Source organism: Musa acuminata, chromosome BXJ1-2, assembly GCF_036884655.1.
Source record: "Musa acuminata AAA Group cultivar baxijiao chromosome BXJ1-2, Cavendish_Baxijiao_AAA, whole genome shotgun sequence".
NCBI lineage: Eukaryota > Viridiplantae > Streptophyta > Magnoliopsida > Zingiberales > Musaceae > Musa > Musa acuminata.
Window position 1 is genome coordinate 25,602,071 of NC_088328.1, and position 25,810 is coordinate 25,627,880.

The window sequence follows — 25,810 nt, forward strand, 5'->3', positions numbered from 1 at the left end:
TTTATAATAATAATGCCCAATGAACGACACTGCAACAAATGAAAAATGACATTATATGATAGATGATGAAGTTGGTGAAATTGCAGTCCCCAAAAAACAATTACTGGATGCAGCTGCTTGAAGTGAAATCAGACTTCTTCTTCCAGTGGGAATACAGGTTTAATAGCTATTCACCAACTCCTCGAGAAATAAGAGGAAAATAATTTCATAAGACCCCAGTCCTGTGGTTTGATCGGTGAAGAACATTAACATTCACATTTCCAACTTTTAACACACAATATAAGCAGTATGTTCGGTTGGGACACTGCATGCACAGTGCACATAAAACTTGGAACCCACAAGAATATGATAACTGAAGAACAACTTAAACGTCTTCGGTAAACCATTCATTACATTCGTGAAAGAAGTAGACTCTGTAGGACAACAAAGATGAACCAGACATCCGATATTGCTATATTCATACAAACTTCAAAGTGAGCCTTAAAAGACAAAAAATGGAAGAAGAAAAAAAAAAACCAAGAACCATACGAAAACACAAGTACATTTTCGCCTCCCTACTAGAAGGATATGGTTTCAAGATTCAGTACTTGAGTTCCGAAGCCATTCTTTTTGTTCAACATTTATGACCTGAATCTTTCTTTGTTGGTTCGCTAAACCAGTCACGGCGGAGGAGATGATAAACTTTCTTTGGAGTAGAAATTTAGAGACAAATACCTTTTTCTCGTATTTACAACACGGATTACTGAACAGTCTTAGATGATGTTGACAATCCTGGTCCTTCCCTCTGATGGCTTCATGAGAAGCACAGGCAACTTTTGCGGTCAGCTTCGTTTCAGATCTCATGATCCTGATTACTAGATACAAGTCAATGCTGTTCACAAATCCTGTCTGTGTACTGACCTTCACAAATTGTATCCATGATAACAAAACCTCCCTCAGAACTTCTGATCACACCCTTTATGTATTTTCCTGAAAGGAGAGAGATCGGGATAATGCAGCAGGATTTGCATGCAATACATGTGCAGCATCCGACTTATGCGCCTTGTTTTCAGCCTTGGACTGGAAGACACCTCCTATACCAGGCCTGATACCTAGGGCAGCCCATATTGAACTCTTTGCAGCCTCCTCGGGATCATCTATCCTAAGAGTCTTAGGAACCCATATAGACTTCTCCATCTTCTCCTCACTCTGTAAAGTAGCACCTCTAGAATGCTTACCCAACATCGGAGAGTCATTTCCTGAACAACCACTACCGCTTGAAGAAGATGATGAGGATTTGAATCCACTATTAGATCCAACCCATGGTATATTCCACGTTCCATTGGACCAAGTGGTGAAGCCCCAAAATGGAGTTGGCATGAGAAAGAAAGGAAGTGTTGCCGCCATCATTGCTCTGGGACTCGATGGAATCGGATTTGGATAGCCATTCCCTGGTCTACAAGGATATTCAGATGAACATCTACCAGCTTCCATGGCAGCAACATTGCTCCAAGCTGGTCTCCATGGGTAAGACCAGGAGGACTCAGGATAACACTGCAACTGAGTCAGAGGTGCAAGACCATTACAGTAAACATGCATGCCACTTTGCTGCTTGTGAATTGCATTTTCAGCAGATCCATTTTCCAAAATATTGGAGGCTGCTGCAGAAGATGCACGGGAAGGTTCCTCCCTGCTTTCTTGACATATTGTGGAGCCAGAATCAGCATGTCCGCCTTGCTTTCTGATATTGAGCACAGTGGCCATGGGCTCACAGAGAGGGACTTCTTGACCAAATTTATGGATGGTCCCATTTCCAATCAGAGGTTGTGAAGGGGTTGCAGGCACACATGGGAGAGCTCGCTGATGAGTCAAGTCAAGAGTCTCTAGTTGAGCAGATTGTAATCCATTTGATGGAGTAACTAAGTTATGACCTTGTGATGCCAAATGCTTCCTCTTGCGCCTACCAGCACCAAAAGGGACATTCCTCATTGTTCCTCCAGCAGTCCAATATCTCTGACAATTCTTGCAGAAGTGTCTAGGCTGATTAACATTATAGTTGTTATAATAGCAGAATTTGGTGCCCATACTATTACAGCGAGGACATGGTAGAATTTTATCCGGCTTCTTGAGGACCTTTTCTGGTCCAGAGCAATCAACCTCAGTCTTGGTGTCTTCCACTGTATTTTTTACTGCTTTCTTTTCATCTGCAATGGATGTTTTACCGTCTTCTTCATTGCTACTGGTCAAACTAGATGAACTAATTGGTGAACCTTCATCCTCTTCATCAGGTGCTGCAGCTGAAATATCATTGACGTCCACATTTGTTACTTCTTTAGATGCATCCTGAAACATAATATCAAAATAATATAAATAATTATCCTGTAGAATAAGTTCAGTGGCATATTTCAGTGACTGCATCAATATCTAAAACTATGATGAAATAAAGAGTCCAAACAACAAAAGCTTACCCCTAATAAAACACAAATGAGATGTTTCAGAACCATATTTGTACAAAGAAATTCAACTAATACACACATATACGTTAATTTGTGGTCAACGAATAAGATAAGGGAGATTCATTTTAAATGGTACGAACATATCCAAAGGAGACTTACGAATGCACCTGATAGACAAGGTGAGTTGATTAAGATTAGTGATGCAAAAGGTAGAGCAAGATCTGAGAACACTTTATAAGAAACCATAATAAAAAGAGACTTGATGACTCTTAGTTTGCCTAAAGGTATTGCCTTCAAAAGAGCTAAATGAAAGGAAAAGATTCATGAGAACAACCCCACATAATCGGGAGATTATACATAATCTGTTGTACATCCCAGCTTCTTTCTATATTCTCTTTCCTTGCAATTTTAGATTTTTTTTCACTACATGAATGCAAACTACAATTAGTTTCCTCTTTTAACTAGATGAAATGAATTTAAAAAATTCAATACTTTTCTCTCTTCCTCCATCTATTCCTGACTGACAATTCTGGCCATTCTTCTTAGTAGGGACCCCCTTCATAAAGTAGGATATCAATCTTGTGTCATATAAAGTCATTAAATGCTACATGCTAACATAGCACACCTGAATTATTTGGATCCACTTAAACTGCTATCTCAACAGGGCGTGTACAATACTAAAAGTTATCTCAAAAAATCTTAAGCACAAATATGTTGTCCCTAAAACTACATAGCTAAGACCCTCCCTGTGTTTTCTCTGGCAAAAAAAATACAAGACATCAGATACTAAAAGTTAGCTAGACAACTCTGCATAAAAGGTTTTTCTAACTCTTTCTGCAGACATTTTCTGAGTTGTATGCGGCTTTAGATCTTCCACACAACTATCTTTGACGTATTTGTTAAATATCAAGGAAACAAGAAATGGTAATTAAGCATAAGTGATCTGTAGATATCTGATTTCGCTATAGGTTATGATCTCCTTCCTCATGTAACCAAGTTTTTAATCAAGCAGGTTCAATGTTCAGGAAATGGGCGAAATACATTTACTCCTCATAAACAGACTTTTTATTATATCATCATCTTTCTTTGGCCCTAGAAACAAAGTCAAGGGGGGTAGATGGAAGAAAATTCCTTGATAAACAGACTATTCTTATAGGAAAAAAAAATTCTACAAAAGCTCAGCTAAAACCGGATTATCACGGACTTAGCTGGTTTTGCCTAAGTCGTGCGGCACCCTTGCGTGTCCGTCCGCAAAGGTTAGCCTCCCCGAAACCTCCCATGGTCCCTTAGGACCTACAAAAGAGAAAACGGATTAGAGAAAGCGTCTCACTTGGGATCCACAAGCAAACATTTTCGAAAACACCTCATAAACAATGCAAATTACAAACAAACTTTACAAGCTCTGAACGATTGCATAACAAAGGGTCAAAATGATCCACTACAGACCGAATATCTCTCACAAGTGTCCACATGATACAACATTTATTTACAAGCCTAAGAAGGCCACCAAACCCAACTAAAATGAGGTTGTTAAGCCTTCAACCGTTCCTCTACATACTATGCAAAGCATGAACAAACAGAAAGACACGAATATACACAAGTATTACATCAAACATCATGTTTAGAACTTTGTCCGTGATAGGATGTTGGTCATTTCAGTTGGTGTGTATGAACATTTTGGTCATTTCAGTCTCAATCAGTCAAAAGCTAAGAGATAGTTAATACGCAAAAGATACTCAAACAAATGGAACTCAACAAGTAACACAAAGAAAATCAACAAACTCTAAATATTGTACATGGGAGTCAAAACTTTACCCACCTACTATCAAGTATTTCCAGTGAAAATGATTAACGAAACTAACATGCCAAATTTTCCAGAAGGTTGTGGTTAATGAAACTAAAACATTGCCACCCACTTGTGCACAACTGTAAATATCAGCCAAGTAGATCCTCCTACCAAAAACATAGAATAGATGGCTTCTCCTTAAAGCAAAAAATCATCCTTGCTCTGAGAGACTGAAATAAACACTTTTTCAAGTGACAGTGTATTTTGTCGCAGTCTCATGCTCTTTTTCTTTTTCGTTACCATTGTCTCATCAATAGTTGGACGAAAATATGCCTTATTCTCATAGAAGACATTCAGCCAAAAGCACACTTAAATTTTGGGTGCAGCAGATGTAACATCATAAGCAGGACATAACCCAAATCACTTAAACTTTTCTACAAATAGAAAAGTTCAAGAAAGCATCATGTTTTCTACTTTCATTCATGAATCATGATCCTCCGGTGTAAACAAAGCTGCAAGATACCTCCAAGTAAGAGACAAATCACAAGAACCACAACAAACAGGATTTCTTTCACTCTTGCGAAGAATTGAAGGAAAACAGGAAAACAATGTTCACAAGAACAAAACAGAATCAAATCTGTACGTTCCTCATAAAGAATAAGATTAATATTTGTCCAAAAAATCAAGGACTAGCTAGCATAAGCACTCAACGCGCAAAAGTTGTGTGAATGAACACATTAGAAAGCTCAACCACATTAAAGGTCGCTAAACCAAGTAATTCTGGTCTAACGAGACGCAAGATCCTCGATGGTTATCATGTTTCATCAAATAGCTCACTCGAGAAAACGCGAAAGAACTAGAACCGACCGAGTCATAAATTCCTCCCAGCAATCACCCTATCAAGAAAAACGCCACATAAAATCGAACGGAAAGGAGAAATTACAACCAGGAATCAAGAAAGAAATTAGAGGCAGAAAAGAGCAAGGAAAAGGAGAAAACGAACCAACCCATCTTTCTCCCACCCACAACCAGATCTTTAGATGCAACCCTAAAGAAACAAGAAGGGACAATCAAGAACAGAGAGAGGATGGGGTGGCTTCTCATCTCACCTCCTGGCCCTCCGCCGGTAACACGACGGTCTCCGCGTCCGCCTCCTCGACCTCGGCCTCTTCCCCATCCGGAGCGGCGGGCGCCGCGGGGATGGTGGTGCCGAAGAGCATGATCGCCGGGTCCTTGGCATCGGACATGTCGTCTGCGCCGTTCGATAGCGGCTCCCAACGATTCCAAGAGGAAAGCGAATCGCACGTCGTCCTCGCGCTATACGAGAAAACAAGAGCAAGATTCCTTCGCGGGGGGGGGGGGGGGGGGGGGGCGGGGAACCGGGAGGCGCCGGTGACCGGGGCGCCAGGCGGGCGTCAGAGTCGGCGAGGAGAGCATTCTGAGCCCCGAATTCTCGTGGCTGGGGATCGCGGTGGGTGACGTCATCCGGAACCCGCCAAAAACAGCCGGTCGAAAGCCCGACGACGACCTCTCTCGACGGTCTTTTTTCTTTTAATTAGAAAAAAAGGAGAACGTTATTAACAATTATCGAGGAATCCGAGAAGTCTTCGTAAGAACAATTAACTCCTTAATTCGAGATGGAACATAAAATCTTACAGCATTAGTAAAACTGTGAGCAGAAATATTTTTTGAGAGGTTAGGATTGATACTATCCTTCAAAAAAATAATTTTAAATCATAAGAATGACTGGGGAGGAAGGATGATTGTTGAATCTATAATTTTTTTATTTTTTTTAATTATGATAAATATATTAATACTAAACACGAACAAAGAAAAGAAAATATATGTTTTCTTGGTGGATAGAATTAAATATCTATAAATGTTTTTGGAGGAGATGAAGCGAACGATCAAATCCAAATATCATAATTAGAATTGGAAGAGAAATAAATATTAATAATGAACCAAAATAAAATCAAAACATATTATAAATTATTTTATATATCATATCTAAATAGATATTTATAATAACTTAGGAACAACATCATCCAAATAAAAAAATTAATTTATTATAATATTTTGATCATTGCAGTAAAAATACTGTAAATACTATTGAAAAAAAATATTGTAGATGAACCAACAAAAATACTGTAACAATCTAAAATTGATAAATAAAATAAAATAAACAAAAAAAATTTAACGAAATTTTTTTAAGGGATAATTTAAATACTTTTAAATTAGGATCATTATTTAGAAAAAAAACGAAAATAAAAATACTGATTGAAAAATACCTAAAATATGAATATTTTCTTTTAAAAAATCACCCTATAAACTTAACCTACGATTACACCAACTAACAACTTATCCTTCGCGAGAGACTTTTGGGTCATCTGACTTTTAGGATATCTTGTGTGATGAGAGGTTCAATTTATTAGTTTAACTAGCTTTTTCCTTTCATAAGTGACAATGTGACACAGCTAAGGAAGAAATCCACAATACCATGTCCATCGCATGGCTTCCACCCATGGGATGACAAGAAAGGATCCGGCTCCATGGAGACTTCCCACCGCTCTTTTTATCCTTTCCGTTCTGCTTCTCTTGTTCTCGACAATGTGGAGATCAGCTCTCCACCAGAGGTGGAAGATCTTAAAGAAAATGGTTCTCCGGCAGTGTAACTTGATTTCTCTATGCAGGCTCCATGGATCTCCTTATCAAGTCCTACATAACACAATCTCATCAGTTTTAGAACACCATCTAAACCTGTCTGTTATGATCAAAGAAGAGCACACAAAAGATACAGTTCAAAACTAGACAACATTTCCATAAAGATATAGCACGTCTTCCAACAAAGATCGTAAATTAACGGGAAAGATAGCATACGATGTTCTCCAGGGAAAAAGTGATATATCAATAACGTATACATTAAAAGGTTAATTTGCAATTTATACTAGAAAAATAATTTTCAAAGGGCCTATGTTATTAGCACCCCGAAGCTGAACACTTACAAATACAAACGGGGTTGTAGATAAAACGCTGGGTCCTCGGTGCCTTGATCCAATCGAGTTCCAGTCTGAAATCTCCAGGTCCAGATTTAGCACCAGGAACACCACCTTCAGCATTGACAGGAAGAGACATGGCGATGACGATTCATTCTAACATTGTGCTGATAACATTGCCTTTCCACGTCAGTAAATATCGATCTAGAGGGATTTGCAAGCTTGTAATACCGAGATCAGGTTTGACTGTTTAGTCAACATCATAATAACAACATTGACAGAAGGAAACTTGCCTTCACAATATGCCAGTGATCCTTGGGAATGAAGACAAAAAGCTTGCCATGAGTTGTCTTCCTGCTGCTCTGGTGAATTGACCCAGTTCTCAGTGTATAACTTTGTATGCAATTATCACTGCAAAAAAAAAAAAAGCTGATTCTGTGCTCAAATTGAAACTAAAGAATCCTGTGTTCAAATAATAGAATAATGATCATATTCTTGTAACTCGATCTGAGTGTCGGTCAGTGTAGAATAATAGAATGATGCAGTTCAGTGATATCTTCAGCCTGAAGAACATGAGTACACTGACTGACAACCTATGCCTACAATCAGTTTTGGTCCAGAAAGAAAGATTAAATTTACATGTCTCCCACCATTAGAAGCAAACCTTCAATACTTATTATTAAATTAAAGCCAAAAATTTTAAAGGTAAAATCTTATTCTGTGTAGTACAATATCATGGATCCTGCATTGATTAATAACCATGGAGCAGCATGCTTCAGGAAAAAAGAATAGGCATGTACAAGTTGTAAAATCACAGAAATTAGCCATCTATCTTATACTGTGATACAAATGTTGAAATTCTGTCACGTGATCCGACTTCTAACCAAAATTAAACACAAGATTCCATTATGGACAGCCGATATATTACCCTAAGCTACACTTGACTGTCTTACAAGACACCACCAATTAGGAACGACACTTCAAAATTCTTCAAAACAATGAAAACATTTACTAAGTTTAGATAAGAACAAATTGAAGAATTAATACAACCTCCATAAACTGAATCAGAGTACAAGTGCCACCTCTTCAACTCCTCCTTTGAATTAAAGTTGAACACAAATATTTCACTTGGAGCCATTGGATGATCTACATTCCATGCCAGGGCTGTAAATTAACATTAAAAAGAAAAAGAAAAGCCCTCAACCAATTTCAATTTACTGTATCCCCTTTTTCAATAAACCTTGTTAAACAATTTGGAAGCAGCTAAAATTTCTCTTCATTATTTATCTTAAATTGCCATCAAAAAATTATTGCAAAGGATTTAATTTTATTTTCAATTAATAGTAGCATTAAGATCATTAAACAATTTCATGTCATTAAGTCATGACAATATAATAAGATGCACATGTGAGCAGATTTATTTTATACTATCATGTCTGCATCAGAACAGTATAAGTCTAACGAGTTCAAAACAAATGAAGCAGGCAAGAAGCAGATCTAATTTCTGATAATTGTATGCATGCTTACAACAACCAATGCATATTGCAAAACTTCCCATGATATGAAAATGTGTTGGTAGGTAGTGTTTCATAAAAGTTCCTATAATTTCTTTGGACATCTGTCTAGTGGATATTAACTTCAAAGCAAATAGCATAATTTAAAAGTCATTTTAGAAAGTATTAATTCTGGAAACTGACATCTTTGAGTTCAATCATTCATGGTCAACCAAATGCCACTTAGAATCAACAGGAAGGCTCTGCAACATAGTAGTGTTTACCAAATTGTCTTTCTACTTTTTTTCTCGCTCATTGTCCACGGTTCTACTTGATTCCAACCAATTTTAAACGTTGTTTTAACTCTCACCAGACATGCATGTTACAATATAGTGACACACAAAAATGCATCACCCTGTGGTCAATCAACTTATAATATATGGATCTGCAGTGATGACTTCAGAAATTCATAATCGTGATCCTTTCGTGCAATGCTAGTTAGGCAATAAAAATACACTTGAAAGAAGTCATATTACAGGAGACAGTGATATCCTCAATTGCTGGATATTTTCTGTCAGCCACTCAACTACGATTTTCTTGGGACGAGGATTTGTTGTCCCTTGTGATGCATCGTCACTTTGGCCCATAACTTTATTCTTGAAAAAGACATCTTGCTAGATGTGGAACAATGAGGATACGACAACGACATTGAATAATTTGGACTTGTTGATGGCAAAAGGACCTATATTTCGACGTACATAAGATGTGGGAATCATGGATTAGGTTTTCCAGTAGGGGCAAAAACATAGACAATGTGAAAGCTTTCTTACGAATGCGCACCTTCTTGCAGTATTACTGACCCAATTCCCTTCGATTGGAGACGTATTTATTCTTTCTTGAATCAATACTTGGCCATTTCAAAAAGCTAGAAGTTTCTACACTGCAAGAACTGACGAACCATCAGCACCTTCTTCCCTTCATCATCTACCCCAAAGCAGAATCTTGACCCTCCCAGTCCCACCACAGCAATCGATAAAGATTCCAAGATCCAAGGACCAAAGCAAAACCAAGATCGAATAAAGATTTTGTAGAAGCCTATTTCCCATTCAAGGCTGGACTTCTCCGATGAATACGACGACATTACCTAACTTTATGGCGTCGATTGACGATCGAAGGAGAGCCCGAATCCTCGACATGGATCCGGCGCCGCGGCAGTAGCCCGATCGGAGTATCCTGAGGGCATTCGAGAGGCGCATGGGCGGCGAGGAGTTTCTCTTGAAGATTGCCCATCAGACGACTACCACCGGTTCTTGAAAAACCGTCAGGGGTGACGTCACCTCGCAGTTCACCCGTAGGAGATCGGTGGAGCCCATCCGCGTGGATGCCACGTGCTCCGGATGACGAGGGCATTTGTAGAAGGCAGCCGGGTCGGGTCCGAATCAACGACTGACTCGAACGGTCCGGTCCATTGTGAGGGAAACGAGTCAACCGACTCCGCAGACCAGTCCTCGTGGTCGGTTTATATCCCTCCGATCGGAACATATTGTCCACACGTATCTTAAAGCATGTCAAGAACTCCAGTGCTGTGCATTCAGAAACCGAGGCAAAATCACATCTATTATCTCTTAGAGCATGTCGAGAACATATATATGTATATGTTTTGGATGTGTAGGTAAATATTTATAGATGTTTGATGTGAATAATTGGGAGACTGCAGATCAATTTCTCTAAGAATCGTTTGATATGTTTGGTTAGTCATCAGAACAAAGAACGAAATCAACTTTATTTGGTCAGCTGTAGATGGTAAAGCATTGCAGATAAATGTCTTGGACTGTGTTTAGGATCTGGCTAAAATATGATACTTAATGGGAAGAAAGAACAGGGTTGTGAGCTATTTATCATGTGCAGAGAGAGCTGCAGGAGCTGCAGTCTTCTTCCTATACTGTTGCAGATCCTCATCTTGACATGATCAGTGAGTGCTTCCAATACTGTTCCTTTCTTTCCTGCAGCAAACTCCTCACTGCCATGGAAAAATAATTGAGAGAGAGATGAAAAGACTCTGGCTAGAAAAGATAAACAAGCTTCTATTGCATATTGTTGATGCAAGTACTTGTGGTCTTCAATCATATCTTCCGCTTTGGTAGGCAGAAGGTGTCTATCATAGAGTGAAAAGAATCTTGAGCTTGCAAGCCTAACAACTGGTTGCTTGTGAAGCTTTATGATATCAAGCACAGAAATATCGTGCAGGCTGAGACCAGATCTGTTCAGAAATGAGACATTAGTTGAAACCTAGTTGCTGATGTTGAATGATCTCAATTCCAGACTGGTTAGAAAGAAGAAAAAGTGTTCCTCGAATCATTTGCAGACAATAATATGAAGTCCCTAGTCATCATGAGCTGAACCAACATTGATAGAGAGCAGCAGTAGGTCCAGGTATGCAGAAAGGGGCTTGTGCTGCAGCACTAATGATAGAGAAATCTATGTAGTTGAGGAGGAAGTGGTGATAGAGTTGTTATCATAGGAAGCTGGAGGCATGTAAGGTATCCGAAGGGTCAACATCCTTTGAACCATGAGATTGCTTTGTGTGTGTCATTGCCACTAACAATAATGTTTTCTTTTGGGAACCTCTTTGTTTATTCCATGTAGGTTTGCATGGAGATATTTTTCTCAAATATTTCAAAATGGTGTGTTTTTGTTGAAGGAAGCTACCACTATTTTCTTAACAAGGAATTATCACCAACCTGAAGCACAGACGACATGCATTATTATTCTTCAAAGTATGAAGAACACACTGACATTGTGTGAAGCATATCACCAATACAATTAGGCACATGATCTTTATGCCAGTTTGACCATTCAAGCAAAGTCCCAAAAGTAACATCTTGCTCTGTCCCTTTGTGGCTCAGTCAAGTTATCTTTTGATCTGACAATGGACCACAATTCAGTCCCCCAATCAAGTGATTTATCATTTCTGAACACCCAAAGGACACCTTCTTCCCTATATGTGCTCCTTGATACCTGCTGATGACCAGAACAATCTGATTAGTAGCCATTTCTGAGTTCATCAGCCTTGTGTAACCTATGTTTTGAACTCTATGAATTACTAGTGAGGTCGCCACTACACAACCATACATTCAACTTGAATGCTGGGAGAGCTTCTTCATCACCTTCACCAAAAATCCCTCTTACATAATTGATGTACCACTATGTTCCTCTTAATGATTACCAGCCTTTTGTATATCATCACATGCAACTTTTCCTAGCATGCGACTATGGTGTGGATAAAGTCCCTATCTTGAATCAAAGACTTTTTGGCTTTCAACTACAAGCATGTGAAGAATCACAAGTGGATAAGTGGGATGAGATAGAAAGCATCCAGAAAAGGTGAGTTAGGAAACTGTAACCAGGAAATAGCAACCCAATATGATGGTTGGCAAGTCTTTGGTAGTTTTAGCACCCTAAATTGTCCTTGCAAAAATTCAAGTGATAAGGCACTAGATAGATGGCAAGATGTGACAGGTCATGAATTGAAATAGATCACAGATTCAATAACTCATTCAAGATTTTCTCAACTACAGACAATCAAGAGTTGAACATCACAAGGAAAAATAAATTTTCTAAGCATAGGATGAAGGTATTGTGTATGAAGACAAGGATATATAGAAGCTGCCAAGTTCATAAGCCAAACAGGAATTTGCTGATGTTACATACATAATAATCTCCAAGAAACAGACGATGCCTCATCCAAAATTTTCTCAACTACAGACAATCAAGAGTTGAATATCAAGGAAAAGGATATTTTCTAAGCATCGGGTGAAGGTGCTGCATCAAGACACATGTAAGCCAAATGGGAATTTGCTGATGTTACATAGGCAATAATCTTGAAGAAACAGATAATAAAGGAGAATAGGTGAATAGAAAAACTAACAGTTGCAAGCTGATAGATAAATGGCATACAGGTAGAAGTCTAGATAGCATCAGGATATTTCACTGCACTATTTCCACCTCAACAAAACAAATATTCAGTCACTGCCTATAGTAAAAATAACAGAAATTTCTGAAGCTGATACGAAGAAAACCAAAAGTTCAAATAACAATACACAAGCTAAATAAGCCACAGATATCTGAACAATGCAAAATCATATTGCAAGTACAAACATAAGAGTGTCTAAACAGCAGATATCTATTAAGTAGATTGGATGAAAGCACTCATCCATTGGTAACTAAAACTAATACAAACCCCACACTTTATACTTCCAAGTCCTAACCAAGTCTCTTATGTAATGCTACACTGGAGCATCTCACAAGAATTATCTTGGGAGCACACTCTGCATACTAATATTTGTGACATGATAAAAGAAAAGGAAGACTGCATATATCATACAAGAAGATCACCTTCACCCAAAGATCTATTCCACTGTTGCTGAAATGATCTCATCATTTTGACACATGATTCAGCACCCTCCTGAATCATCTAACCTGAGTTCGTATCCATTCCTTTCAGTAGAACCAATTGAATCCATCTTGGTTCTGCAAAGAATGCTCAATCCTCCCATGCATAGCATCTGAGGAATTCATTACAGGCATGCTAAAGCCAGACCCTATACTGAAGTCCCCACTCACCTCGAGAGGCTGGTTATTAAATTCTTGCTCAAATGGCACTATGCTCTCCTGCCTGTACTGTGCTTGCTCCACGAAGCTGGTAACTTCTTCAAAGAGATCACCAACTTCTTCCAACATGGTCACACCTCCCAAGTCCATGTTCTTGCCACCATTTATATTGTTATCATAGAAGTTCATTAGCACATCAATTGATTTTTGCCCATCAGAAGGAATACCCAAGTCAGAGATATTAACTGGATTTGGCTGACTATTCAATGGCAAAGGCATAATTGAAGGCTTGTTCTTGGTCACGTGGAAGCTGTTGTTCGTCATCCCAATACCTGAAGGATGAGTTTTCTGATACTTACAGAAGTATTGGTGACTGTTTCTCGCATTCCTATCAGGAAATCCATGACAGATATCATTGTGTGGGCATACCACATTATCACAGGTATAGACCCGCTGGTTTATCACCAGTTCAGACTCCGCAGCAGTTCTCTTCTGAATGATTTCCATGTCAGTCTCTTCCTTCATTGGAGATCTAATGAATTTCCCATTCCCATAACAAGCTCCAAAGTTAAAAGCATTGCTGTCAGCATCCAGCTTATAATCCACATCCTCACTTTTGCTTTCATCAACACCTTCAACATTGTACTCGCTGCTGTTGCTGTTGAAGGAGAAGTCTCCCATGACACCACCCCCGGAGGATGGGGGTAGGCATGCATCTGGATGCAGCTTCATGAACATGTCCTCTTCCTGCTTAACAACAGCAAGCCAAGTTGCGCTCTCCTTGGCAGTCATCTTGTCTTGAAGGCATTTGGACTGCCTAACAAGCCTGCGGATCTTCTCAATGTCAGGAGACATATGCTTGATTACAGCTGTCAAGACGCTGACCTTCCAAGCCTTCTTCAGATCGTGTGGCTTCTTGTATGGAGGCAGACCTTGTTCGCTTGGAATGGCTAGCTGAGGCCACCACTCCTCTCTCCCAGTAGGCCACCATGGTGGTGGGATTCCTTTCTCAAGGGGAAACCGCCGCTGTGGTGGATCACAGTGCTGCATAAGAGCTGACAGGAGGGAACCCAATGTTGTGTCCTGAAGTTCGTGCAATGAATGAGGACTTGCAGTTCCAGAGCTGAAATCACTGCTACAACCAGGGATCACATTATCAGCCTGGTACTTGGCTATAGCAACAGGTCCATTACGATCAAACCTGACCTTTTCTTTCCACCAACCCCTGAGATTATCAGAAGCACCACTGACAGGTTTGCCTTTCTCTGGAATTATACCATAGACAAAGCCCTGAGCATTGCAGACCTCCATCATTTTCAGCATGTACTTGAGAATTCCGTCCTGTGCCCGAGACATCTTCTTCCGGCGGGCCTGTTCGAGGGATTGATATTGCTTAGACGCATCACCCTGCTCCTTGTTTTTGTTCTGATGCTGTTCCTTTAAGCGCTTCAGTCGCATCCGGTCCCTCCACATACGTCGTTCAAGTTCTTCTATGTCAATATCCTCATCGCTCTCTTCATCAGCAGCCTCAGCAATTTTTTCTGGTGGCAGGTCAACCAGATCTCCCACTCCCATCATGCATTCACCCATCTGATGCTGATAGAAGCCACCATAATGGTCTTTCCTGTCATCACTGGAGGTGAAATTTTGCACGTAATTTGGGCCACCAGGATACACCATGTCTTCAACTAATAGCCCCCCCATAGTTACAAGGAGCACAAGAAAGAGAATCTATATTCCCTGATTATAGAATAGATTCAATGTTCGCCTGCAGTTCAAAGAACTCAGGCATTTATAAACATATGATGCTGTGCCTGAAAAGTTTGGAATTACTTTAAGAATATCACTAATTTGATAATTACATACATGCTTCCATAAAACTATTATTTGCTAGAATATCCTTTATGAATGACAAAAGAGATATACAACAAGAAGTATTAATGCAAATATGGTGAACTGTTTTAAAAGACATTCTATTTACATCATTACAATATGCATGTATTAAATATAAAGTGAAAAATCAAGTAAAAACATATTCCACAAGTAACATAAATCAGGCATGCAACATCGAGTCCATCACCAAAAAGACAAACAAATAGGAGTGCAACAACTGAGTCTTCGACAAGAAGACATATTTATATACACATACACAATTATTAACATATAAATGCATGCATACACATATATAAATTACAATAATCACCTTGCTTTAAGCCATAGTCACAGGATGTGTTAAAAAATCATGTGTCAACATAGATCTATTTTACATTTAGGATGAAAGAAATCACATCACACAGTCATGTTTGTCAAGAACAACCTCCTTGCTTTACAGGCAAATCTATGTAATATTAACTAACCCTGGACCCTGGACTGATGGTAACCTGCACTGGCTGCCTTTGTACATCTGCCAAGAATAGATGAACTTCTAAAATGTGTATTCCATGGATCCCCATTGCATTTCTCTTAAATGAGAAGTATAAATGGTCCAAATAATCAACATCAGCTAGCATAGCACATCATAAAACATAATAAAAAGATTTGCAGCAAAGTTATAGACAACGGAAAACAGCTCTCTTTACATAAATGCACGATGCAGCCTAAGTAGAAAAGTTAAAAGTCACCAAAGTTTACACGTTTGCTACAATGAAACAATTATGATATATATACTTTCTGCCCGACAGAAAAGCAACATTACAATTATCAACATCCCCAGTAAAATTTCAGCCAAATGGAATCAAAGCATACGTTTATCATTTCTTTCAGAATAGTGATACCTAAAGATATGACACAATCATTTGCAGATTATGAAAGGATATTATGAAATTTCAAAAGACTAATTGAATTATTTTCCTAAAATCTACACAGACAGTAAAAGTAACACCAAGAACAATCAAGTTCTCAAACCATTCAACAAGAACAAGAATCACTCAGAAACAAAAGCCCCCTAAACAAAACCAAAAGAGCAAATGAAAAAACGCTGCTCTGTCCCTTAAGCAATCCATGTTCTGTACTTCCATTTGGTCCACGCTCAACAATCAGTAAATTGAACCAAATTGAGATTTTAAACAAGAAACAAAGAACCTCTTTAGTGTGCACTAATAACCGGCAGCCATACCAGATCCAACGTGAACGGAAGAGAAGAGGTGCAAAGAAAGTGGATTAAACTGTAACTCATATCATACTAAAAGATAAAAGGAGAGAAACAGATTTCCCAAGGGGCAAAGCGCCAGTTGGATTTTAGATTCACAATATCCAAACAATTTCTTCATTTCAGCGTGCAACAGAAGCTGAATTTGTCACCAGAAATCTTAAAATCATCGAATCCAACATAATATGAATATAATTAACGATAATAACGAACGAAAGAAGGAAAAACAAAGCATCCCGAGGTCGGTCGGACAAGATTCTGACAAGATCAGATCTTATAGAAGCCACAGAACGGAGAGATGGAGCTTATCGATCGAAAATGAACCAGAATCCATGCAATTAAACGACAGACTATGGAAACAATTTAGGAAACAAGAGAGAGAGAGAGCAGATCCCGACACTAGTTCAATCTTCCTCGACTTCATTTCCCCGGCAACAGAAGGTTAAGAGCCAACCCGCCGAAAATCCATCCTTTTTCTTACAGGCAAGAATAAAGACCATAAAACAAGAGAAAGTCGAAGGGGGGAAAAGTGAAGGCTAATGGCTAAAGAAAGTGCCCTCCAAAACCCCAACCGCCGATCCACCAAAGAGCTTCAAACAAGCCGGAAAAGCAACAAGAAGCAACATAAGAACAAACAAATGAATCCGAGACTTGGGAAGAGCACCGAACTCAAGCAGAGAAGAACCACAGATTCACCACAACAGAAACAGAAAAGGAGAGGGCTTTAAAGAACAGGAAGCGGAAAAATCGCACCTTTTTATCTTCCGTCCACGTTAAAAGGTTTGGTTCCACCCCAAGTGCCGCTTCTGCGCATCTACCAGACGGTGCGCGGGTGGTGATCCCCCAGAAAACTTCGACCTTCACAGAGAGCTGGGAACAAAGACAGGAAGGGAGACGAGTACAACGAAATGATAAGGGTTGCTCGGAAATCAGAGAGAAAGAGAGAAAGGATTAAAGAAAGAAGAGTAACAGGAGGGGGGAGGTGGTCTCTTCTCTCGCTTGCAGCAGCCGCGACCTCTATTATTACCTCCCTCTGCTTTGGCTCTATCTGGCCGGTATGGCGGGGTCAACTACAGTCGTGGGAAAAGGCTAGATGGTAAAATAATGATCCAAAAATCTGAAAACTAATATCATGCAAAAATCCTCAAACTGGCGGATCCTACCGACCATCAGAACACAACAACATCCTAAACTTCGCATGGCTTTAGGCTTTAGCCCACATGATTCATGAGCCGTATCTACCCGAGATAAATCAGCAATAAATTGACTCCATTTGCCTGCACCATAATTCCAATCACCACGTAAAGTACCTGGTTATATACTTTTACCTCCGTGAAGAGGTTAAAAATGCCAACTTTCGCCAAAAGCGGTCAACGGGGAAGGGAAGGCACGCGTCCTAAACGGTGCAACGGTGCTTCGGAACCCGCGCTCCCCCGCGACGTCCGGATCACCGTAGCGTCCGCCGGGGCTCCCCGTCGTCCGGCTCCTTGGACGGTAGCGTGGCGCGTTTGTCGTGCGCCGGCGATGACGAAGAGGGTCTGCAATCGTGCACGTGGGTCGCTATCGTGCGCCGTGCGGCGCATTTTAGACGAAGCCCCGTCATCCTTATCTCTTCGGCCGGTCCTTTTTCTAATAATAAAAATAAGAAAATTTGTTTTATGAATTAAAAAAAAAAAAAGGATGCAAATCTACCCGGTTACGATGTACCCGCTCGCCTACCTGCCTCGCCATTGGAGGAAAAAGTTAGAAACGTAACATGCATTCTAAATATTAAAATATTCAACTAAAAATAACAACTATTTTCACTAAGAAACATAACATTACTACTACTCGAACATATAAGGAAGCCTAAATCTTCATTATTTAACGGCTGAAAAGAGAAGAGCATATAAGGAGGTGTAAAACTATCAGTAAAATCCAGCATCAATCAAAGTTCATAAACTGGAAGATGAATCGTCAGAGATGCTAGGATATCATCTAACACAGAGTATCGAGGGATAATTCCCCATCAGATTCTCACGTGCATGCGAAGCAAATCCAAATGTGTCCACGTTCACCCTGTTTGGCAGTTTATTATCGTCGGGAACTCTGGTTGAGGTCCTAAGTTACTCTTCCCCTTCAACCACACTTTTTGAGGTCAACTTTGTTCCTGAGGATTAATATCGAATTTTGTTAATTTTCGACCACACACCAGATGAGACAAATTCATATATCACCTGATATTCTTGATATTATATCCATCCAACGAGATAATGAAATCAATATCAGACCACAATAAAAGGTGATTAATAGAATAGAAAAGCTCAAGCATAAAACTATAAACAACCATCACTTGAGTGGTGAAACATACAAAAATTAATTACAAATCTTTAATTCTTATATTATTTGTATGAGTTAGATGAGAAAAAAAACAAAAGAAAAAGAAAGATTCAATAATTAATTCTGATTGCCATGATCTTCTGATATACTGATCTAGATATATTATGCTCTTTGATATTTCTTCTTTTGATTTATTTTTTCTCCTGGTTTCTTGAAACTCATCTAAGTTTCTAGATTTCATATCATATTTAATATTCTTTGATTAATCTAGAAAGCATGAACTCTGAAATCCTATTATTTTATATATTTTTTTCCCTTTTTCTATATAAATCTTATCTTGTGATTTCTTAGTATTCTATCACTAATCTGACTAGCCTGAACTATTAGATTATTTATAATATATTTAGTATTAAATTATATCTTATTTAATTCATATAAAGAAAAAAAATATTATGATGTTGATCACTTTCACATATCTTTCACTCCATATCTAATCTTTTTCACTAACATAATTTATGTTTCATCATAATATTTCTTGCAAAAGAGAAGTGACAAGGAAAGCTTGTTACAGATACCGTTGCATCGGTGAATAAGAATCATGGTGATCGAGAAACACATGGCTGAATGGCTACCGAAAAAATCAAACTTGTTCAAATCCAACTCATATAAGTACAAATATGAAAGTACCTTTCTTTCTTTGAAGCTTCAGCATACATGAGAGATTGGCAGCCATAAATTATGAGACATGGATCATTGTAGGCTGAGGCAGCCAGGCAAGAAAGTTCCAGATCACCAGTTATTCCATCTCCAGAAGAAATTACACGAGAAATTTGTATTCCTTTCTTTTGGTGATTAACCTGCAGTGCGGCAATCATAAGAGAATGGGATTGATAGTGATAAATCAAGCATTGGTTTCAGATGCAGATAATTCTGCTAACATCCAGAAAATTCAAATGATCCGTCTCCTCTCATTAACCATGATTAGAAATTAGATAAAGATAAAGAGTACAATTAACTTAAGTATTGTACGAAGCCATCCATGGTAAACGCTCTACTCACCTCTGCGGAAAGAATAAAAGTAACACCCATATTAAGTCGCTCCTCCAAAAAGGCAGCGATAACACCGTTGGAATCTAGTTTTCCCCTCGAGCGACACTGCACGAACATTCATTAACATGGATTGAATGTTTACATACATGTGGAAATTTAGTAGGCAGAATTCAGCATGTTGCACATAAAGCCATTACATAACTTGCGAAACCATAATGTGTAATGGTATATATTCTTGGGGTACAGATATTAGATATTTACTAAAAGTATATAAACTGGACCAAGTAAAGCCCATCTAAGGCAATGATTGGATTAATTACCTGAAAACAGCAGATATAATAGAACAGAGAAATTTACCGGTCGAAGAATGTAATCATAACCAAAACTTGAGGTGACATCTTGTGTCAAGTGATTGTACATGAAATCAGATGCAAGAGAGACCTGCAAGTGATAAGATTTATAACAGCATGCACAGACATAAAGCATGAATAGAAGTTCCTTTTGAATTTTGAGATCCCTCACCTTCTCAGATACTTTCTGAAGATAGCTAAGTGCAACAATTCCAGTGCTTGCAACTTGCCCTGTTGCAACCTGCATAAATTATTCAATAAGCTGTCAACCTGGCATTAATCAACATAAAACACATTGAGAAACATCTAAATGAACACCTTCAAAGTACAGTTATCAAGTATATTTTAATAAAGACGAGAAAATGAGTAATATAGAAACTTAAGCAATACTCAAGCCAGTGGGGTCGTCCCCCTCGCTGGCTTTTGGAAAATAGGTCCTGCCACTCTAGTGTAAATGGAATGAGTCGCCATTCTCCAAAAATAGAAGATTTAAAAGGCAGAAAACTTGCGGCATTAGGATCTCGAAAATCCTAATTCTAGTTACCTTTTCCTCAAGGAAATAAATAGAAGTAAGAAAACAAGGCTAGGATTTTGATTTTTTTTTATTATCGTCTGCCATTTTTCAACGGATTCAATTTAATTATAAGATTTGGTTCCACAACGATCGAATCACTCTAGAGTACCAAGGTATGCAATACCGAATGGTACCGCTCGGTATGGGCGGTACGTACCGGTCCGATGGCATACCGGTACGCGAATCGTCCCATACCGCTACAGTACTACAGTATTATACTATAACACTACTATAGTGCTACAGTGTTATACTGTATCAGTGCTACAGTGCTACAGTAATGAAAATAAAATAAAATTGTTCGGTACACTGGTACCGTACCATACCAAGCTCGAGTCGAAACGTCGGTACAGTACGGTACGGCGAACCTTGCTCTAGACAGTACCTAATTTTTACACTCATATGCTTTTCATCAATGCCTAGTTTATCGGTTATCATCTCAAACAAATGATTTTAGAGAATATCAGTAACCAGATGATGATGAAACAATTAAGTTCAGAATAATGGATACCAATTACACAGTCATGGAAGTGCAGAGAAAAAGGAACCAAAAGAACATCCTGCAGCATAGACATGGAAGAGAATTTTGAAGACCAAGTCTGTCAACTACTATGGATTATCATCCAAAGAAACAAAGATCGAGTGGTAAGAAATTCATAAGTGGTCGTAAACACCAGATTTTGGCTTATGATTAGCACTGACTGATTCAGTTTTGCAGTAAATATACAGATCAGAAAGTGTTAAAAAAAACAAAAAAGATAACAGCAGGGTAGCTACCCTCAGGATCCTAGGAACCAAATAGGGGTAGATGAACCTCACACCAGTTCATGCCTCAGAAAAGAGAGAAAAAGAAACTTACATTGATTTGGAAGTTTCATAGCCTAATGATGCCTGTGAAGCCTTATATATGACATTACCTCCAAGCACTAGCGTCTAACACTTTTCCAAAGAAAGTACAAAGGGCAATCAAAGGCCACATATGACTACAATATACCTTCATAGTGTGCTGGACTAGCAGATTGATTTTACAAATAGAAGGGATGCTTTAGATCATTTTCATTGTCTGTAGCATCAAGGCCAGATCTCATACATCTTCCAGAGAAATTTAGATTGAAGTAGTATCCTACACCCCAAAAGAAGAGGATTCTTAAGATGCAGATATTCGTGAACAAAGACAGGAAGTCAATAAAGCAACCATCAGGCTGCCAGATGTCTAGAAATAGGTAATAGGTTAACGTCACTGGTGGCACAGACTCGTCATAAAGTAAATCATCAAAGGAACTGTCGGCTATGCCAATTAAATGTTCAAACTTTGCGATGGAACATTCAGAAAGCTGGTACAAATAAAAGTAGAAAAAGTAATGCAGGAAAATCAAACTAAAGAAATAAAAATGTCAGAACAGTGAGATACTACAAACATAAATGCTGCCAAAACCTTCAGCATACTTATCCTATTGAAGAGAAGAATGACGAGGGTGGTGGGCAGTGAGAGAGAGTGAGAGATAGAAGAGAGAATTTACCATATTATCTGTATTGTACCGAGCAGTAAAACCAATACCAGACTTCCTCTGATGACCAAGCCAAAAGATTTCGCCACCCAAGGATAGATATGTTGAAACACTCTGCAGAAGTCACAGAAAAAGGCATTTGGTCAGAATGCCAAGTAAGTGCAATAGGAAGTTGTGTGATGAGGAGCCGAAGCTGTATGTTATCATCACAGTTATTGCACCTTAATGAACAAAGGACAAAACTCTGATGTGGATAGCACACAGAATAGGAGACAATTTATAAAGGTTAGAACACCTAATCTAGACATTCCACGGACTTAGAATTTGCTCAAAGGAGCAATTGTAACAGTGGGAATGAAATATATTTTCAGCATGAAAACAAAAGGCATGATACCCAAATCATGACAGCAACAGAGGTTATAGAAAAAACTGTCCTGCCTCTATGTCAATGAGAGGAAGCCCAAGCTCTCATTTCCAGTAAAGTAACTGTTTGAGCAGGTCTTTAATGATGCAAACAAACAAATTTTTCTTTGATGTCTCTGATCGGTATATCCCCATTGTTACTTCTAATTCCACCTGAGAATTGAGCAAGGATGAGATGATATTCAAACTACTGACTTACTTGGAGGTAAGAAAACTCAAATATTGATGTTTCACGTAGCTTGTATCAACTACATGAAGCAGTCTTACCAATGGTTACATGCATATGCAACATTTTCTCATAGAAAACTCATTTACTGAATGAACCTATATAGAATTGGTAGCTAATTATGAAACATTTCTGTTCACTGGGGTCACAAATATTGCACTGGCATGTAGACATTGCTTCCAATGGAACAAATGAGGTGATGGAATATGGCTTAGGACATCAACCAAAACCTTTTCTTGTATGTCCACCATAGATCAGAATTTTAGTGCAAAACTAACATTGTCACTTCTAGCAATTTATTGGACAATGTGCTGCCCAGTGTAGTCAAAGATAATCATTCATGATGAAGCAACTCTAACCATATTAAGTATAACAAAAAATGTACAGTATAACCAAGAAATACAGCATAAACAAGAAACACAATAAATGATGATAGTAACTGATGGGAAACAATCGAGTATGTGCAACTATGTCAATAACATAGGAAATGGGTCCTCCATACCAACAAAATGTGATGGTAACTGTCAAGCAATTCACCAACACACACTCACAAAACCTGAAAAACTACAAAAATAGGTTCCCTGTACATGCAGGACGTTGTGAAGGTAAAGCCATGAATATTTGTAAAACTAAAAGAAAAAAAATGCTCAGAATTAAGATAATTTTGTGAAATACTGACCTTGTAATCAATGCTAAACATTCCTTGTGAGAAATGTGGTTCATTTGTGAGCTGGCAAAACACGGCATATACAGCAAATGATCAGTAAGTATGACAATAAAAGGGAAAAAAAAGTACTTCCCTCTAAATGATTCAAACCATTAGGCACCTGAGCATTTATCTTCAAAGTGAGGTTATCGATCAGATCACATTTTACTCGTGCATTTAGTCTTCCATCAGTCATTACTCTTCCAACAAGTATCAACTATATAACTGCCTCATAAGTATCCATCAAAGAGACATTTACACCAAGTAGCTACTTCAAAAAAAACAAACAAATCAGCCAACCAACCTTTGGATCGAGAAAGTTGGCGCCAAATTCGTAATGTGCAGTAGGAACTTTGATTGTGTAGAAGACTGTGATGGAACTTCCATTTCCATAGAGCCCATGAAAACGCTGTGGAAAAGTCTTTTGGTTAAAAATTACAATTGCAACACCAAAAAAAACCACCAAATTTTGATTAAACTACCTGTGGCTGAGTGAAAATTTCTGATTTATCCCTTTTGTAAAATCAAACCTCAATCCCTTGAAAAGCTCTGGTTTCAAGGACACTGTAGAAAACATTGGACAGATATATTCAGAAACTGAATTAGCAGAATCCTCTTCAAACCTGCCTTTTGTTTTCACATTTCTTTTTTAGTATTAGGATCAGTTTGTTCTCAACCTGGTGGTTCAAAAACACCCATCCTCTTAACAGAAAATCCAAGTGTTTAAAAATCTCTTGTTAAGGTCTACTTTGAATGTTTCAGTTGAAGAGAAATCATCTAAATGGAAATATATGTTGATACATGGTTCCTTGTACAAGGATCTGAAACCGTAGGCATGAAATATATGTTCCAAGAAGAGTATTGGGTTTCTAGTTGATACATTTAAAAATCTCCATAGAGACTTCAGACTTGTTATACATTTAAAGTGAATCTATAACATTGAGGCATAATCCCTAGAGATAAGATGGTCTAGATATTATGTTATAAATCACATTTATAACAAAATAACTTTGATGTAATGGGCAATGATGTCTAATATGTTCCTATACTTTGATGCCTAGAATATGACTCAATCTTGTTTATCTGTGGGATAAATGTTACTGTGTTAGCTACTTATACAAGATAGGGTATATTAAAGAAAATATGTTTTTGTAAATTATGATTTTTGATATATACATTTAGATTCATGTTTAGGAAAGGTTCTTTCCTTTAGTAAAGCAATACATTTCATTAGCTAATTATTCTAATAGGTTTCTAAGTGAAAGCCAATTACCACACAATCATCGATTGTAGCAGCCTATACAAAAGCATTTATGCTCTTTATGAGATTGTGTGTGATACCACATTTACTTTTCATTAGTTTAATTAAATGATCATATAATTTCGTTTTCACATTTACCATAATCAAATCACAATGTCAATATTTGCAGAATGGTATGTTAACAGCATAAAAAACATCTTTGACCTTTCTTCATTAACATTCAGGACTTATTATTAAGCAATTTAAAGAGTACACATCTTGCAGACGCACATCAAACGCACGAGATATGTATCCAAAACAATAATGTGTATCGCCGCAAAGATTGAGGTAACAAAAACAAGTAATCTTATCATCTTAGAAGAAGGCGGAAGTAAACTTCAAGAATTCACTTGTTAGATTAAGATGCGACGTACGCTTAAATTAAAGAATTTATTAAGATCGCAGCTTTATGATGAAAGAACATGCAATTTATTCACCGATTTTTGAACTAAAGAAGGAACAAAAAGAAGTTCTTTAGCTATCAAGAACAGAGTTATTTACAGGAAAACAACGATAACATAAAAGGGAAGAACAAGAACCAAGTGTCAAAAGCAAACGCGTCGAGACTCACTCAACGCCTCTCGCTGGATCTCCTCGAACGGAACGGGACAGGGGAGATTCAACCAGTCGACCTTCTGGGGCTCGGTCCTCTCATCCTGCTTGGGTGGGAGGGCCACCGCCAGGCCGACGGCGGGAGTAGCAAGCGGGGGCGGGGCGGCGGCGTGGCTAGCGGAGGACCGCATCGGGGAGAAATCGAATCTGGATCAGAACCCAACCCCTTTCACTGCCTCTGCGTCATGTGTGACCGCGGTGTCGAGAAGGAGGGAGGGGTTTGCATCTCGACAGGTTCAAGGACGGTTTTCTCTTGCTGTTCCCGTGCGCGTCGTGCCT

The 25,810-nt window shown here is 38.6% G+C and overlaps 2 protein-coding genes and 1 pseudogene across 6 annotated transcripts; all 3 read right to left on the reverse strand.

Moving 5' to 3' along the window:
* Positions 1 to 346: 346 nt before the first annotated feature.
* On the reverse strand, positions 347 to 10,007 carry LOC103975791 (cyclic dof factor 2-like). Of its 4 annotated transcripts, XM_065094739.1 has the most exons (8): positions 9,852 to 9,998; positions 9,548 to 9,647; positions 8,265 to 8,378; positions 7,508 to 7,625; positions 7,224 to 7,381; positions 6,718 to 6,936; positions 5,331 to 5,769; positions 347 to 2,322 (listed from the first exon to the last, which is right to left on the reverse strand). In XM_065094739.1, exons 7-8 carry the CDS (start codon positions 5,466 to 5,468, stop codon positions 958 to 960), a joined length of 1,503 nt encoding a protein of 500 aa, XP_064950811.1. In that variant the 5' UTR covers positions 5,469 to 5,769; positions 6,718 to 6,936; positions 7,224 to 7,381; positions 7,508 to 7,625; positions 8,265 to 8,378; positions 9,548 to 9,647; positions 9,852 to 9,998; the 3' UTR covers positions 347 to 957. The 4 variants fall into 4 exon arrangements, with proteins under 4 accessions (XP_064950811.1, XP_064950793.1, XP_064950803.1 ...); XM_065094721.1 differs by having other exon boundaries at positions 9,548 to 9,999; XM_065094731.1 differs by lacking the exon at positions 8,265 to 8,378.
* A 2,821-nt stretch (positions 10,008 to 12,828) lies between these two features.
* Positions 12,829 to 17,956, reverse strand: LOC135605057 (protein ETHYLENE-INSENSITIVE 3-like 1a). Of its 2 annotated transcripts, none has more exons than XM_065094749.1 (2): positions 17,220 to 17,956; positions 12,829 to 15,132 (listed from the first exon to the last, which is right to left on the reverse strand). In XM_065094749.1, exon 2 carries the CDS (start codon positions 15,020 to 15,022, stop codon positions 13,208 to 13,210), a length of 1,815 nt encoding a protein of 604 aa, XP_064950821.1. In that variant the 5' UTR covers positions 15,023 to 15,132; positions 17,220 to 17,956; the 3' UTR covers positions 12,829 to 13,207. The 2 variants fall into 2 exon arrangements, with proteins under 2 accessions (XP_064950821.1, XP_064950826.1); XM_065094754.1 differs by having other exon boundaries at positions 12,829 to 15,086; positions 17,220 to 17,955.
* Positions 17,957 to 18,355: 399 nt separating this feature from the next.
* On the reverse strand, positions 18,356 to 25,810 carry LOC135611894 (mitochondrial import receptor subunit TOM40-1-like; annotated as a pseudogene).

Coding starts and splice junctions, on each gene's coding strand:
- LOC135605057 (XM_065094749.1), bottom strand. CDS start 15,022: ATGGGGGGGCTATTAGTTGAAGACATGGTGTATCCTGGTGGCCCAAAT.
- LOC103975791 (XM_065094725.1), bottom strand. CDS start 5,468: ATGTCCGATGCCAAGGACCCGGCGATCATGCTCTTCGGCACCACCATC. Junction 2,323..5,330: donor TACCGGCGGAGGGCCAGGAG/GTGAGATGAGAA, acceptor ATTATGTTTCAG/GATGCATCTAAAGAAGTAAC.